Source organism: Mandrillus leucophaeus, unplaced genomic scaffold (genome assembly GCF_000951045.1).
Source record: "Mandrillus leucophaeus isolate KB7577 unplaced genomic scaffold, Mleu.le_1.0 Scaffold226, whole genome shotgun sequence".
NCBI classification, from domain to species: domain Eukaryota; kingdom Metazoa; phylum Chordata; class Mammalia; order Primates; family Cercopithecidae; genus Mandrillus; species Mandrillus leucophaeus.
The window spans coordinates 185522-202104 of NW_012102321.1; the positions used below are offsets into that span (position 1 = coordinate 185522).

General features: G+C 42.5%; 1 protein-coding gene and 2 long non-coding RNA genes across 5 annotated transcripts in view; 1 reads left to right on the plus strand and 2 right to left on the minus strand.

Annotated features, from left to right (window-relative positions):
* Nucleotides 1-1518: 1518 nt before the first annotated feature.
* Nucleotides 1519-3105, minus strand: LOC105540714. Its single transcript, XR_001006245.1, has 6 exons — nucleotides 3095-3105; nucleotides 2852-2905; nucleotides 2291-2320; nucleotides 2102-2124; nucleotides 1875-1922; nucleotides 1519-1694 (listed from the first exon to the last, which is right to left on the minus strand). It is a non-coding gene; the product is annotated as an uncharacterized LOC105540714 (long non-coding RNA).
* Nucleotides 3106-3348: 243 nt separating this feature from the next.
* LOC105540715 lies at nucleotides 3349-5872 on the minus strand. Of its 2 annotated transcripts, XR_001006247.1 has the most exons (4): nucleotides 5805-5837; nucleotides 4816-4868; nucleotides 4355-4621; nucleotides 3349-4033 (listed from the first exon to the last, which is right to left on the minus strand). It is a non-coding gene; the product is annotated as an uncharacterized LOC105540715 (long non-coding RNA). The 2 variants fall into 2 exon arrangements; XR_001006246.1 differs by having other exon boundaries at nucleotides 3349-4621; nucleotides 5805-5872.
* Nucleotides 5873-6140: 268 nt separating this feature from the next.
* Nucleotides 6141-16583, plus strand: part of ZBTB37 (zinc finger and BTB domain containing 37) — a 17669-nt gene continuing 7226 nt past the window's right edge. Inside the window, exons 1-4 of one of the 2 annotated variants that reach the window (XM_011981410.1) lie at nucleotides 6141-6249; nucleotides 6769-6964; nucleotides 8035-8983; nucleotides 10986-11085. In XM_011981410.1, the coding sequence (XP_011836800.1) occupies nucleotides 8061-8983; nucleotides 10986-11085 (1023 nt within the window). In that variant the 5' untranslated portion in view covers nucleotides 6141-6249; nucleotides 6769-6964; nucleotides 8035-8060. Of the gene's footprint in view, nucleotides 6250-6768; nucleotides 6965-8031; nucleotides 8984-10985; nucleotides 11086-16583 lie in introns of both variants that reach the window. The other variant, XM_011981412.1, reaches the window with a different exon arrangement.

A 16583-nucleotide genomic window follows, 5' to 3' on the forward strand; every position in this document is an offset into this window, starting at 1 on the left:
TGCACTCCAGCCTGGACAACAGGGATTCAGTCTCAAAAAAAAGGAATTCAGAGGGTAAGTGGAAACAAGTTTTATTATCATTAATGGGACTAAAGCGCTTTAGTCCAGAAACTCAGATTTGTAAAACTATTACTAACATCATTATAACCACAGCTGTACTGACACTCAAAAATCCACCCACCTTGGAATTTTGGCCCCTTGGTCCTACATTTCCCTGAGGCAGATTGCTTTAAACACCAGTTGTGCCCCTTATACCCACTTTTGGCATCCCTAAACACTTGCTTGCCAAAAACCTATCACCATGGCTATGGATTGTAGATTTTCCCAATTCCATTAATTCCTATCACTAGTTGGGCATTTCTATAGCTTATTTTCCCAACCTCAGACTCACCATGACTTTCTCAAAAGTAGCTCCATCAATACTTTAAGCTGAAAACCAATTAGGACAGAGGCCTACGAAACCTGACAATTTGCTCATATGGGGAATTAGGAAATACTGCACTTTAACGCATAAGACACCTTGTAAAATACCCATATGAAGGGGTGGCCTGCCCCTCCACACCCGTGGGCGTTTCTCATCAGGTGGAACAAGAGACTTGAGAGGCACAGAGACAAAGTATAAAGAAAAGTGGGCCTAGGGGACCAGCGCTCAGCATATGGAGGACCCGCGATCATTATCTTTACCATCTCAGAGAGCGGGAAGTGGCAGGACAATAGGGTCATAGTAGGGAGATCAGCAAGACGTATGAATAAAGATCTGTGTCATGAGTAAGGAAAAGTGCTGTGCTTTGATGTGCATATATAAACATCTTCATAAACATTTTCAGTGCATAAAGAACAGCATTGCTGCTAGCACGTCCCACCTCCAGATGGTTTACAACATACGATTGGGTTTTACATTCCATTGCCCAGGGACGGGCAGGAGACAGGCCTGCCTTCCTTTCACTAATCCTCCTCAGCACAGGCACAGACCCTTTATGGGTGTCAGGCTGGGGGATGATCAGGTCTTTCCCTTCCTAATGAGGCCATATTTCAGACTATCACATGGGGAGAAACCTTGGACAATACCTAGCTTGCCTAGGCAGAGGTCCCTGCGGCCTTCTGCAGTGTTTGTGTCCCTGGGTACTTGAGATTAGAGTACGGTGATGACTGTAGCAAGCATACTGCCTTCAGGCACTTGTTTCACAAAGCACATCCTGCACAGCCCCAAATCCATTAAACTTTGAGTTGACACAGCAAGTCTCCGCAAGGACAGGGTTGGGGGTACAGTTACAGATTAACAGCATCTCAAGGCAGAAGAATTTTTCTTAGAACAAAACAAAATGGAGTCTCTGTCCACTTCTTTCTACATACACACAGTAACAGTCTGATCTCTTTTCCCCACACCCATAAAATTTTAACTGGCTGCAGTGTTAAATGCCATGGAGTTATAATAGCCTTTGAATGTGATTTATGCTTACAACGAATGAACCGATGAAAAGCACTGTGCTTTATAAAGTAAATACTATACACTCCAAATGGATTGCAAAAATTTATTAAAATTGGAGACACTGTTTTAATCTTCTTGTGCCATGAAACTCCATCAGGCTGTCTACAAAGACCATTGGGAGGCTGAGGATCACTTGAGCCCAGAAGTCTGAGGCTGTAGTAAGCCTCAAAGGGCCACTGCACTCCAGCTTGGGTGAGGCAAGACCCTGTCTCAAAAAATAAGACAGACTTTTAGCCACATTTCCAGACTTCAATTAAAATGGTACATGGGAATGCAGAATATCAGATCTTTTATTGTCATCAGGTAATCAGTGAGAGAGTTCAAGCTGGACTGAGATCATCATGTATTCTGCAATTATAATAGTCCCGATATTTCCAATCCTCACCTTTCAAGCGGTAAGCTACATGCTTGCTTGCTGTGGTCATTAAAAACCCTGAAAGCAAAGACAACATATTAATCATGGCAAAAAACAAACGTGTGATGCTTGTTAGTAGAGTAACCTCAGAATCAAAATGGAACGGTTTTATAGTGATATCATTATATTTCATTTGGCAGAATCATTACATCATTGGTTACGCTGAAAATTATCACACGTACCAAAAGCTGACTCACCTAGTTTACGATAACAGGTCTGCCTGTTTGAAGATGAAAAATAATCCCATTTAAAATTTCCCTACTCAATTTCCTTTTCAGTCACATGTCAACTTTCAAACAGCTAATCACTCCCATCTACAGATTAAGGTGTATATGCCACTAAAACCTTTTGCCACCTTAAAAATTTCCTTAAAAGTTTAAACTAACCTGCATTTCTTCAAGCATGAATTCTGAGTCCTGAAATTAAGGGACAATACACAGTAAGACGACTTGCATACAATTAAGGGTAACCCAAAATCTCCAAACACTGTAGAATGACTATATTCCCCTTTTCAGGGCATAAACTAGAATGTTACAGCCAGATACATCAGATAGGAGCGAAAGACTTAATATTGCTCATCAGCGTTAGTCTGCTGAACTATGTTATCATCATTGTATCGGCTTTACAACACTTTAAAAACCAGACTTGAGGTGGGACCCGGTGGCTCACGCCTGTAATCCCAGCACTTTGGGAGGTCAATGCGCACAGATCACTTGAGGTGAAGAGTTGGAGACCAGCCTGAACAACATGGCGGTACAAAAATTAGCCAGGCGTGGTGGCACATGGCTGTAATCCCAGCTACTCAGGAGGATGAGGCAGGAGAATCCCTAGAACCCGGGAGGCAGAGGTTGCAGTGAGCTGATAGTGCCACTGCACTCCATTCCGGGCAAGACCTAGGCTCTGGCCTCAATTAAAAAAAAAACAACAACAACTTGGGACTGCTATACCTTTGCTTTTTTAAAACTTGCTCCACACGGTGTAGTCAAGTTGACTCTCCATACCTGCAGAAATTTAATCTCCTTTACCAACAGGTAGAAGTAATAGGTGGATTTCTAAAAGATTTCCCAACTACTGTTTCAGTTTAAGATTAATCTCCATTTTCTTTCAGAGAGATTCCCATCTGCTTTAATTTTAAAATCATCACTAACAGTAGCTCACTCAATAAACATGTTAACATCAATAAAACATACCTTTAAAAGGTCTCCAAACATCGGCACCTGAAAAAGTTTCACACCATTTCCTACATTGAATATCATTTACTTTTCAAAGTAAACAATACTCAAATATTTACTTTCAAATATCTTATCTAATGCTTTTAAATAACTGCTTTAATACAGTACTTTCATACTGCCTACTTTTCAAAATTTTCTAACAAAACGACTCTGTAACAGTCATCAATTAGTAAGACCACATTTCAGAAACAAGCTAGACGAACTATCTTCATGTCCTTATCCAAGCAAGCCATCCACGGATAAAAATGTTACCGGGAGGTGGAATACAAATGAGGCCTTCTATTAAAATGCTAAACATCATTAAATTCTTTTCAAAGTTGTCTGTCACAGGGTTCTTCAGTGTTACCTTCTGTCTACACGCTCATTTCAGGTCAGACATTTGATCAACATCATTACACAAACCCCGTTCCAAACATGCTCAAGGAAAATACACACTGTTTCAAACATGTTCAAGGAAAACAGTCAGAATTCATCAGCCAAGCCTTAAACCATTAGCTCAGCAGTAAGCATATCACTATCAGCATTTTCATTAATACTTACCAGAAACATAAAGCTGGTCCAGACAAGTTGGACTCCACCTAAAAATTAAGAGTGGTCTTACAATAGCCACAGATGAGCTTCCCCCCACCTGCCAAAACTAACAAATGCCTTTTATCAGTTAGAGCTAATTAAGACCTTCATGTTCAGTCAGTATTTGCTTATCATCATCTAGGCTGCATTTACAAACTTTCTTATTAATCATTAACAGGACAAGAACCCGCCATTTATTTAATGCATTTAGCACTGGTTGGAGGTAACTCTAAAAAGCCATTTGTGCCGTAGGCAGTTTGCCCAGTTACCTGTTTACTTGGATATAATTTTACTTACCATTTCAACTTCTAGTTTTCTGTCTAATGCCTGTAATTTTAATACAAAATTGTCAGTAAAGAATATTTTAATGGTAGATTGGTGGTACACTGCTTAACTAGTAACAGCAAACCGCAACCACCCCAGACACATCAGACACACAGTACATTTCTTCATGATTCAATCTGCTGAACTATGCAGCCATCATAGTATCTGGTTTCACGTTTTCCTCAGTATCAAATTTAGTATCAATATGAGAGCAAAACTCTCATTTGAAAAGTGGGGAGAAAAACACTAATATATATAAAATCATTCATTTGGCTATTTTCTAATCCCTCAAAAAGTGAGAAGTACAATATAGAGGTTTCTCACCTGTATGCCAATGGCTTGAGTTAGGCTTGCTCTTTAGGATCTGGGAAGAAACAACTTCATGTGAACTTAGGTGTACTCTCTATGTTCCCCAAATCACCATTTTGGGTGCCTCAGTTAAGATAATGGTGGTTAAGCTCCTCATCATTTTAGCAGTCAAGAGTAGCAAATAAACTGTCATCATTGTGGCACATCCAGTGACTTTAAATCTTTTTGAAGGAATTTTCAACTTACTTCAGTAGCTATTGTCATCCCTCCTTTGGGACACAACTAGAAAACAAAAAGATGCAAGCAGAACAGTGAGAATGAACCTTACTGCAGTCACGCTAAATATCAATGCTGTTAATATTAAAGCCTCAGAATAGAATTTCAGAAATCCCTTCTGTCCACTACTCTTAAAGCATCACAGGCTAAGACCATCTCTTAGATTTCATTCTTCCCACCGTACTTTCCCCGATTCTTACCTGCCCATAAGGTGCTATCGAGAGCCACATTGCATCTGCACCCAGCACCATACCTAAAGAGATCGGGTACAGATTTTAATTCATTGTTCCACGCTTCTTTATGTCGTGTTTTTAAATCAATGATGCAGGTAACATACCATTATCTAGCGACAGGTAAAGAATACACTTAATGTTACAAAGGAGCACTGCACCCGCAGTTAAGAACCACTAACGGCCAGGCGCAGTGGCTCACGCCTAGTAATTCCAGCACTTTGGGAGACCACGGCTGGTGGATCACTCCAAGTCAGGAATTCAAGACCAGTCTGGCCAACATGATGAGACCTACTAAAAATATAAAAGCCTAGCCTGGGGGCGCGCGCCTGTAGTCCCAGTTACTCGGGAGGCTGGGGCAGAACTACTTGAACTAGGACGCGGAGGTTGCTATGAACCGAGATGGCGCCACTGCATTCCCGCCTGGGTGACAGAATGAAGCTCGGTCTCGAAAAAAAAAAAAAAAAAAAAGGAAAAAGAAACACTAATGGAAATATTGGTGGCAGCGCGGAATGCAGGCACTTAGAGAAGCACGTGGACGGAATCTCGGAATGCAGGCACTTAGAGAAGCACGTGGACTCCCACCGCCAGCCTTTCCCGAGGGCGGGCGGCTGATGGAGGCTCGGGTCACGGCCCTTAACAATAGCTTACTAGAGTGACTCGGCATGTGCTACCATCAGAGCGGTTGGCATTCATCATTACTCTCAGATGTCCCTACCAACACAGGCTTCATCACAGGCAGGGCACGAGAGCCGAGGCTTCTCCGCAGTTCTACCCGAACAACATAGTCGCAGCTTAGGTCACGGATGCACCAAACGTGCAATCCCCCACCATCCTCAACTTGTACGCCCTGCAAAGGCGCACGACTGGCTTAGAAGGCCCAGTCAGTTCAGGGTGACCTTAGCTGACAAAGGATGGAGGGCCCCAAAACCCGCAACATTCGCAAAGATAAATCATACCTCACAACAGTCGGCTCCCACCTCGAAAAGACAATATGGTGCCTGGGCTCCCGCATATAAGAGTTCTTGTGATGACGTCACGACGCACGCTCCCGGCGGCGTCCGCTTCGGCTCCTCCCCCTGACCCCCCTCAATCTTTCTCTCCTCCAGCACCACCTTCTTCCCGCCCCCTAAGCCCGCCCCTTTTCCCCGCCCTTCCTCGCCATTTTGGGCGGAGACATGACCGCCCACGTGACGCCGTGCTCCCGTCCTCCTCCCGACTGAGGAGGAAGAGCAGAGAGGGGAGGGGGCGCGAGGCAAGGAAAGCTCTGGGGGTGGGGGAAGGGGGGCGGTGTAAGGCTGAGTGATTTCCTTCCGGCACGTCGCCCGCTCCGTGGGAGGGGGTGGGGGGTTTCACTTCCGGGACGGTGTTCCGGCCCATTCCGGCCCATTTCCACCCCCGGAGGTAGGTGCTGCTCCTTGACTGGACTCGGGCCCCACACCCCAGTGCCACTTCCCTGCCCCGGGGTCACCTCGCCCGCCCTCCTCCGCAGCGCGCTCCTGGGGCGCTCAGCTACTTTCCTTCATCCCGCCTCCAGGCACCGGGCGACCTTCCACCCCCTTGGCCCCCGGCCGGGCTGATTTGCCGGACCCGCCCCCTCGCGGGGCCCCTCCCTCAGGACCCCGGGATGGGTGGCCCCCTCCCCCACCGCAGACGGGACACACCCAGATAAGCACACCCACCTCGCGGCGGCTCCCCGCCCGCCGCCGCCTGGAGCCGGTCCGCGGGCGCCGCCCCCTTCTTAGTTCTCACCTGAGCGCTGGCTCCCCCGCCCGACGTCTTGTCCCCCTCTTCTCCAAAGTTCCTCAGTGACATTTTACCCTTTAGTTAGTTCCCCTCTCCCCATGCTTCCTAACGCAGAAGAAAACTGCTCAAGTGCTGGAGTGGCCAACCCCATGCCGTTCCCAATTCTCCCTCTTACAGCTCTCACCCCTCCAGTGCCGACGGTAGCGAAAGACTTTACTCCAGGGGCTTCCTCACTGGGGAATTGCCGGAAAGAGCAAACAAAAAAGGCGCTGGTGTAGGCTCCAAAATAAACACATCTGAATTCATGATGGCATCGACAGAGGCTCTTATTGGATTAAAAGTTTCAAAACAAACAATAACGCTTTGGAAAAAGGTCAGATTGGCTAAAGTTGATTATTGAAAACAGTGTATACACTTCCCTATTTAATAAGTGTGGTGTTAATGCGGGGCAGTACTGTGAACTTGGCAGAATAAGTTCCTGAAGTTTCAGGTGTGGTGTAACTATGTAATATATAGATAAGTGGATGCACATTGGGCTCAAGTAAATGTCTTCCTGTTCGGATTTATACAAACTACTTTCAGTAGTCGAAACTGTACTTTCAGCTCTCTTGTATACAGCTTCAGGTTTAGTGTTTCAACCATTCTTAAAAAATATTTTAATGGAAAAATGTTGGGCATACTTGGTAAATGCTGTATTTTTTCATCGGATCTGGAGAACTAAGTTTCAGGATGGAAGTATCATCACCACCTTGAAATTGCCAACTTCGATTTTGGCAGATACCCAGCTTTCCTAATTTTGACAACTGAACTTCGCATTCTCTGCATCGTGGTTGAATCCGGGCACAACTGTGGAATTTTTTCTAACCTAGAGTTTGCCTCACAGCCCTATAACCAAAGTCTTTTTGTGGCGGGCTCTGACTCTTAAGCTTATAAATATTAGCCTACATTTATGTGTAATATTAGTCCCTTTATAAAATAGTAATTCTTGCAGCAGGTAGTAGAATACTAAGAGGGATATCAAGCCATCTGTGTAGAATTGCATTTATTCAGAAAGCTTTCCTCCTCCAGAGAAAAGTTGTAAAGTTGTTATGAGATTTTATGTTCAGTTTGCAAGTACCTTATAGTTAACACTTAGTCCTTCCCACTACCTTCTGTTGAACTTTATTTTGATGTTATATACCTTATTAGTAAGGAAAGCATGGTCATAACATGAATTTTTAGGAGTCTGCAGATCACTTTTTAGTTTTAACTGTATAATCCTGTGAAACTTAAACTAAAAACCTGTTGGTAGTTCTGTTTCCACATCTAAACATAAGGAAGGTATTGCTTTTACCTGAAAATTTTGAAATTTTACCAGATAACTATATTTAAATACTTTTGAAATTGAAAACGTCCTGGAAGTAAAATTGTAATTATTAATGAGAATATGGTTTTTTTCAGCAGGGTTGAATGTACCCTCAGGCACGATCATGGAGAAAGGTGGGAACATACAATTGGAGATTCCTGACTTCAGCAACTCTGTCTTGAGCCATCTAAACCAGTTGCGCATACAGGGCCGTCTCTGTGATATTGTGGTCAATGTGCAAGGACAAGCTTTTCGGGCTCACAAAGTGGTGCTGGCTGCCAGCTCCCCCTATTTCCGGGATCACATGTCCTTGAATGAGATGAGTACAGTCTCCATTTCAGTCATCAAGAACCCTACTGTTTTTGAACAGCTCCTTTCTTTCTGTTACACAGGGCGGATATGCCTGCAACTGGCAGATATCATCAGCTACCTAACAGCTGCCAGTTTTCTGCAGATGCAGCATATTATAGACAAATGTACACAGATCCTGGAGGGCATTCATTTCAAAATTAATGTATCTGAGGTTGAAGCAGAATTAAGTCAAACAAGGACAAAGCATCAAGAGAGACCTCCAGAGTCTCACAGGGTTACACCAAATCTCAACCGCTCCCTTAGCCCACGACATAATACCCCAAAGGGAAACCGGCGAGGTCAGGTTAGTGCTGTGCTGGATATCAGAGAGCTAAGTCCTCCTGAGGAGTCCACCAGCCCTCAGATCATTGAACCAAGTTCTGATGTAGAGAGCCGGGAGCCCATTCTTCGGATCAACCGAGCAGGACAGTGGTATGTGGAGACAGGAGTGGCAGACCGTGGGGGTCGGAGTGATGATGAAGTTAGAGTTCTTGGAGCAGTACACATCAAAACTGAAAATCTGGAGGAGTGGCTTGGGCCTGAGAATCAGCCTTCTGGAGAAGATGGGAGTAGTGCAGAGGAAGTAACAGCCATGGTAATTGATACCACAGGCCATGGTTCTGTAGGACAGGAAAATTACACTTTAGGATCTTCAGGAGCCAAGGTGGCTCGGCCAACAAGCAGTGAAGTTGACAGGTAGGTTTGGTTTGATTTTGTTTTCCCATGTAATGGCTATTGTGTAGACATCACTAAAATGGGTCCTGTGTAGTACAGAGAGCATTTTCCTTACCTGATTTTCTTGGTCAAAATAAGTTGATGTTGGGGAAACTGGAGGTGTGCCAAAAGACTTGCATTCTTGTTTTTTTAAAGCAGGAAGCTCCATTCCTGAAGTATTCACAGTGTTGTGAGAACTGTGGTAAAGTTAGACACTTCCATGAATCAGAATAGCATCTGCAGCCACACTAGGATAGGATCAGTAATTGCCAGGGCTTCCTGGGGATTCCAGGCAGGGAGCCGATCATCAGCTGGGAGCCTGGCAGCATTGCCCTTCCTTGGTGTGTTATCACACAGGTAGGTGGCCTCCGGAAGCCTCACTTTCCTTTGTGGCACTGCTTCCTTTTCTTTGCCCCCAACTACCAAATTAGAGGAAGTATGGTACCAGCAGTAATTGTTCTTTTCAAATTAGTAAAATAGTAATTCTGAAGAAAAGCATTACTGATGTTTCTCATCTCTTTTTTTCCCTTGTTATGTGATGGTATCTTCCCTGTTGTCTTTCATGGATGACTGCTGCTACCACAGGCCTGATAATCTCCCTTTTTTCACCTCACTTTTCTCTTTTAATATGTTGTATTTATTAGAACATTTCTTTTTGGTAGAAATACCATGAGTTTCAGTCAACTGAGAGAAAGTCTCAATTGAAAGAAAGAAATATTACTAATTTAGATTGGTAATAGTTGTTCTTTTTCTGTCTTAAAAATAAATTTAAATTGACTGTATGAGCAGAGAAAACTAAAGAACTGTTATTTTGGTTTGGTCTTGAGAAACAAATGTATCACAGAGATTCAGTTAGTGTATACTGTATCCGTCTTTTTATGTTATGTTATGTTATGTTATTTTTGAGACGAAGTCTCACTCTGTTGCCCAGGTTGGAGTGCAGTAGTGTGATCTCGGCTCACTGCAGCCTCCACCTCCAGGGTTCAGGTGATTCTCCTGCCACTGTGCCTGGCCTCAGGTGATCTTGATTTGAGTATTGTCTTCCTGTGTCCTTATTAAAATAATCTTGAGCGTAGAACTTGTCCTCCTATGTTAGAACTGTGTCAGAAGTTCTTGGGTGATGGGTGCACCAAAATCTCACAAATCACGGAAGAACTCACTTATGTAACGAGATACCACCTGTTCCCTGATAACTTACGGAAATAAAAAAAATTAAAAAAACATAACTATCAGAAGTAATATCAGAACCAGGTGTGTTGGCTCACACCTGTGATCCCAGCACTTTGGGAGGCTGAGGCAGGTGGATTACTTGAGGCCAGGAGTTCGAGACCATCCTGGCCAACATGGTGAAACTCCATCTCTACTAAAAATACAAAAATTAGCTGAGCGTGGTGGCCACGCGCCTGTAATCTCAGCTATTTGGGCAGCTGAGGCAGGAGAATCGCTTGAACCCAGGAGGTGGAGGTTGCAGTTAGCTAAGATTGCGCCACTGTACTCCAGCCTGGGCAACAGAGCGAGACTCTGTCTCAAAAAAAAAAAAAAGTAATATCAACTTTAAATGCAAAGATTTTTTAATCTCCATGATCTGTGTCAGTAGTCTAAAATACAGGTTATTATGGGACCTTGGAGAAGAAACAGCCAAAAACCTGGCAATTACATAGAAGAAACACAATTATAGGCCCTGTTTTAATTTATTCCTTTATGGTCTCCCAGTATTTATTTAAGGAAGAAAGCTTATATTTAGCTTTAGCTTCACCAGCTCATATGGTCTGTTATGTCATTTTGTGTTTATTAAATTTACTAGGGCTAACCTATTATTTCAAATCAGATTATGTATTAACTCCATGAAAGTATTTGTCAGTTATTTGTTGCATGGTTTGTTCCCCCTTCTTTAGCCATAGAGTAAAGAGGGGCGACATCACCATTTTTCAGGTTCTTTGATGCTGCTTTTCTATTAGTCCCCTTTATGTTCCTCTTCCAACAGATTTAGCCCCTCCGGCAGTGTTGTTCCCTTGACAGAGAGACACAGAGCCAGAAGTGAGTCTCCTGGGAGAATGGATGAGCCTAAGCAACCCAGCTCCCAGGTATGGAGTTGTGGATTTAGAATTGCTGTGGTGTTGAAGGAATTGCTACTGTGTATGAATAGAAAATAATGAAAAAGGAAAGATGTAGGAGAGGTAACAGTGACCCTGTTAAAGAAATACTGTATTTTTTTTTTCCCTGAGGGTAGCAGAAGTTTAATATTAAAATTATACAGAGACATCACCAGAAAGGAAAATTGCAGACTGGTATTTCTCCCAAGCGTAGATGCAAATATCTTGAAAAGAACATTAACAAATTAACAGTGATAGCTGGTTTAACATTTTAAAATTAATCATTGTAATCTTTCATTAATAAGGAAAAAGTGATAAATTACATATGGCAATTTTGATAGATACAGAAAAGAGCAATTCAGAAAAGAGCAATTGGCTAAAACTCTTAGCAAACAAGAAATACAAGGGAACTGGCCAGGCACGGTGGCTCACGCCTGTAATCCCAGCACTTTGGGAGGCCAAGGCAGGCGGATCACCTGAGGTCAGGAGTTCGAGACCAGCCTGACCAACATGGAGAAACTCCGTCTCTACTAAAAATACAAAATTAGCCGAGCGTGGTGGCGCACACCTGTAATCCCAGCTACTCCGGAGGCTGAGGCAGGAGAATAGCTTGAACCCAGGAGGCGGAGGTTGCTGTGACCCAAGATCGCGCCATTGCACTCCAGCCTAGGCAGCAAGAGCGAAACTCCATGGCAAAAAAAAAAAAGAAATACAAGGGAACTTTCCTAATCTGATTGAAAGTATCTGTCTAAAAAATCTAGAGAAAATATTTTAATAGTAAGTTATTGAAAGCTTCCCTTGTGTGACTGGGAATGAGACAGAATGTCTGCTACCACTACTTCTACCCAGCTTTTTATTTGTAGTCCTAATCAGTGCAATAAAGCAAGAAATACAAATTTATAGCATAAGGATAACAAAGAAAGAAATAGAACTTTTGTTATTAGTAGACAGCCTGACTTGTTATGTAAAAAATGCAAAGTGGAATACTGTATTTGATTATTTTTTTTTTTCTTGCTTATGGGCGTGCAGGAAAATACACTTTTGGTGTCAGCAGAGTTTGGGAAGTATAAAAAAATAAGATTGTGGAACCCTTTCCTGATTATAATAACCACACTGTACAACTGATAATAATAAAAAATAACCCCAGAAAACTACATGCAGGTAATTTGCAGGTAATTTAGGACCTGGAATGGAAAGTCTGATTTTATACGTGTGTGTGTGTGTGTGCACGCGCATGTGTACTATGTATATGTAGTATACACACACTATGTATACTATAGTATACACACACTACATATACTATGTGTAGTATACACACACACATTTGCCAAGTTACTAATTTATAGCATTTTATTTATGTGTGTGTATATATATTCTTTTTTTTTTTTGAGACAGAGTCTCACTCTGTCACCCAGGCTGGAGTGCAGTGGTGCGATCTCGGCTCACTGCAACCTCTGCCTCCTGGGTTCAAACGATTCTCCTGCCTCAGTCTCCTGAGTAGCTGGGATTACAGGCGCCCGCCACCACACCTAGCTAATTTTTGTATTTTTAGTAGAGACAGGGTTTCACCATGTGGGCCAGGCTGATTTTGAATGCCTGACCTTGCCATCTGCCCGCCTCGGCCTCCCAAAGTGCTGGGATTACAGATGTGAGCCATCGCGCCCAGCCTGCATTATATATTTGTAAACAAATTGCTTATTGCTTATGCTTTTTTTTTTTTTTTCTATTTTGAGACAGGGTCTCACTCTGGTTGGCCAGGTTGCATTGCACTGGTACAATCTTAGCTCACTTTAGCCTCAACCTCCTAGGTTCAGGTGATTCTCCACCTCAGCCTTCTGAGTAGCTGGAACTACAGGTGCACACTACCATGCCCCGCTAATTTTTTTTTTTTGTATTTTTAGTGGAAATGGCATTTCACCAGTTTGTCCAGGCTGGTCTCAAACTCGTGGACTCAAGCAATCTGCCCGCCTCAGCCTCCCAATTTGCTGGGATTATAGGCGTGAGCCACTGTGCCCACTTGCTTACACATTTTTATTTGTGTTTGCTATTTCATGTACTGTATCTTGTCATTTATTTTCTTCCTGAATATTTTGTTAGACTAGCACATTCTAGAAAGGATAGGAATGATGAATATTTTCTTCACAACTCTCCTTAGCAGCTAGTATGAGTAGTTGGTTGATATTTTTGTTTTTTTCTCACAGGTCTGATTGAATGATTTTTTTTAAAGCTCGTGAACTCACAAAGTAGAAGACAATAAATTGTGAACATTTTTGTCTTTATAAAATAAACACTGTTGAATTAAGACTACATAGCTCATGTTTTTAGCCTCTGCATTACACTGATAGTATCTTGTCTAATTTTTAACTAAACCACTGATTTTTTTTTTTTTTTAGACAGAGTCTCGCTGTCTCCCCCAGGCTGGAGTGCAGTGGCATAATCTTGCTTACTGCAACCTTCACCTGCCTGGTTCAAGCAATTCTCTTGTGTCCGTTTCCCAAGCAGCTGGGACTACAGGCGCATGCCACCACACCCAGCTAATTTTTGTATTTTTAGTAGAGATGGGGTTTCACCATATTGGTCAGGTTGGTCTCGAACTCCTGACCTCAGGTAATCCAACTGCCTCGGCCTCCCAAAGTGCTGAGATTACAGTCATGAGCCACCACGCCCAGCCTAAATCACTGAATATTTATTGTGTGCATGGTGTAGTAATAGCAGTAAGACATTGTTACAAACTGTGTTTTTTAGTTTTGGTAAGATGTTAGATAAAATATTAGGAGCTTGGAGGAAAAGTAATTTCACTCATATTATTAGGGCCCTTTTTCTCCTCATCTCTCAAATATGGTATGATAACAATGCAGAGGAGGCTGTTATGCAGATACAGACATGTGTCACTAATTGACAGTATGTTCTGAGAAATGCTAGACCATTTTGTCATTGTGCAAACATAGAGTTTACTTACACAAATCTAGATGGTATAACCTACTACACACCTAGGTTATATGATATATCCTGTGCCTCTTAGGCTACAAACCTGTATAGCATGTTACTGTACTGAATTCTGTAGGCAGTTATAAAGTCATAGTAAAATTTTTGTGTATCTAAACATAGAAACGATAGTGTAAAAATATTGCATTATAGTCTTATGGAAGCACAGTTACATATGTGGTCCATCATTGACCAGAATGATGTTATGTGGTACATAACTGTAAATTCAGTAATGAGACAGACATTACAACTCAATGGGGGCATAAGACAGACTAACAAATACACACAAAAAAATGTAAGACTATACAGTATAAACTTCAGTGACAGTGTTGTGGGACTAGGATTGCTTAAAAGGCAATGGAATCAGTGTCCACTTAAGGAAAGTGTTATCAAGATTTTCTTTCTTTTTTTTTTTTGGAGACGGGATCTTGCTTTGTCCCCCAGGCTGGAGTGCAGTGGTACGATCATGGCTCACTGCAACCTTGCCCTCCCTGGCTCAAACAGTCCTCTCACCTCAGCTCCTGAGTAGTGAGGACCACAGGCATGTGCCACCACACCCAGTTAATTTTTTTGTTTTTTATAGACACAGGGTTTCACTGTATTGCCCAGGGTGATCTCAAATTCCTGAGTTCCAGTGGTGACTCACACCTGTAATCCCAGCACTTAGAAGACCAAGGTGCGGTCCTCACAGATGTGAGCCACCACGTCCAGCCTCAAGGATATTTTAAATGCAGTTTTTAAATAAGTTAGGAAGGGATAGTTTATTCCATTTATAGATAGAATAGGGATAAGAATTAGAATTCTGTAAGAATATTTACCTTCTTGAAGCAAAGGGTACAGACAGGCTATAATGAAATAGGAGATAAGTAAGATTAGGTGGAGATGATATTAAGGGTGATATATATGCCTTAATGGATATGAAAGTTTAATATGGTAAGTCTACTCACCCGTTTTTTTCCGCTACTACAGGGAACTAAAACAGGGCAAGGACTTACAGTAAGAATGAATATTGATAGACTTGAAGAACTTCCTGATTATGGGGTTGATTAAACTGGAACACAGTAATAAAGTTACTCCTTTACTTAAAAACATTGTGTAACTTTTTCTGTGACATGAAGGTTAATATACTTGGTCTAATTTTCCAAGTGACTTACAGTCTTTTTAACCCAACTTTTCCCACTGCTCATCAGCATTCACTAGAATCTCAAACAACTAGACTCTCCCTGTGTCAGAACCACATTAAACTTATTTCCCTCTCTGCATCTAAATTCTGAATGCCTCATTGTTTTCAGGTGTCTGGGTTCGGCCAAGGCCCAACTCCTAGTTTTATCTGTCCTAACTGCTCCAGTCCTCTTTGATTTTTCCGTTTTATGATACTATTATAGCATGATACAGTACAATTTTTCCTGATTCTCTAGATTCATATATATTGTTCCTTTTTTATTTGCATTAGTTTTGTGTCTCCTGTTAAACTGAAATCTCCTTGAGAGCAGAGACCACATTTTCTTTCCTCTTTTTGTTTTTGTCTTTTGACAGTTTTAGTACCAATAAGTGTTTATTCATTGTATTTTCCCAGGGAAAGGAGAAGGGAAGGGGAAAGAGTCAGCATGTGTTACAGAATGATTAGAAAATGGGCAAGGAAGTACCCAGTACAGCAAAATCAACCATCAAATAAACATACCCCAGTGATGGGGTCACCAATGCCCAAAGAGGCTCTGTCTCCTGCAGTTCAGGAATGAGGGGAAGGGACCAGGAAAAGAACAGACAGGTACAGACTTTCCTACCTTCCCTCCCTCTCATAAATTCAAGATTTCACATAAAGCTTTAGTTTCTAGAGGTAAACATGAAGTTACATTTGTTCATCTCCTATTAAGCAATCTTGTGGCCACTTTGACATAAATTTCTTGCGCCTGTATAAAAGTTCTTGAGTTACTTGGATATAAATTCACCATTTAGGCCAGGTGCAGTGGCTCACAACTGTAATCCCAGCACTTTGGGAGGCTGAGACGGGCTGATTGCTTGACATCAGGAGTTCAAGACCAGCCTGGCCAACATGGTGAAACCCCTTCTCTAGTAAAAATACAAAAACATTAGCCAGGCATGGTGGCAAGTGCCTGTAATCCCAGATACTTGGGAGCTGAGACAGGAGAATCGCTTGAACCTGGGAGGCAGAGGTTTCTGTGAGCCAAGATCATGCCATTGCCCTCCAGCCTGGGCAGGAAGAGCAAAACTTCATCTCAAAAAAAAAATTCAGCACTTTTTCTCTTTCTTGGCTTCCTGACCCCACTTTCTACATGAAAAGCCCCCCATTGCTTCTCTGTACTTTAGGATTAAAGATTAAGTAGGTTTAATGCATCCAAAATCCAGCAGTGTCTTAAGGGTTTAGCATGAATCACATCAAGAAAAGTGGTCTTGGCCGGGCGCGGTGGCTCAAGCCTGTAATCCCAGCACTTTGGGAGGCCGAGATGGGCGGATCACGAGGTCAGGAGATCGAGACCATCCTG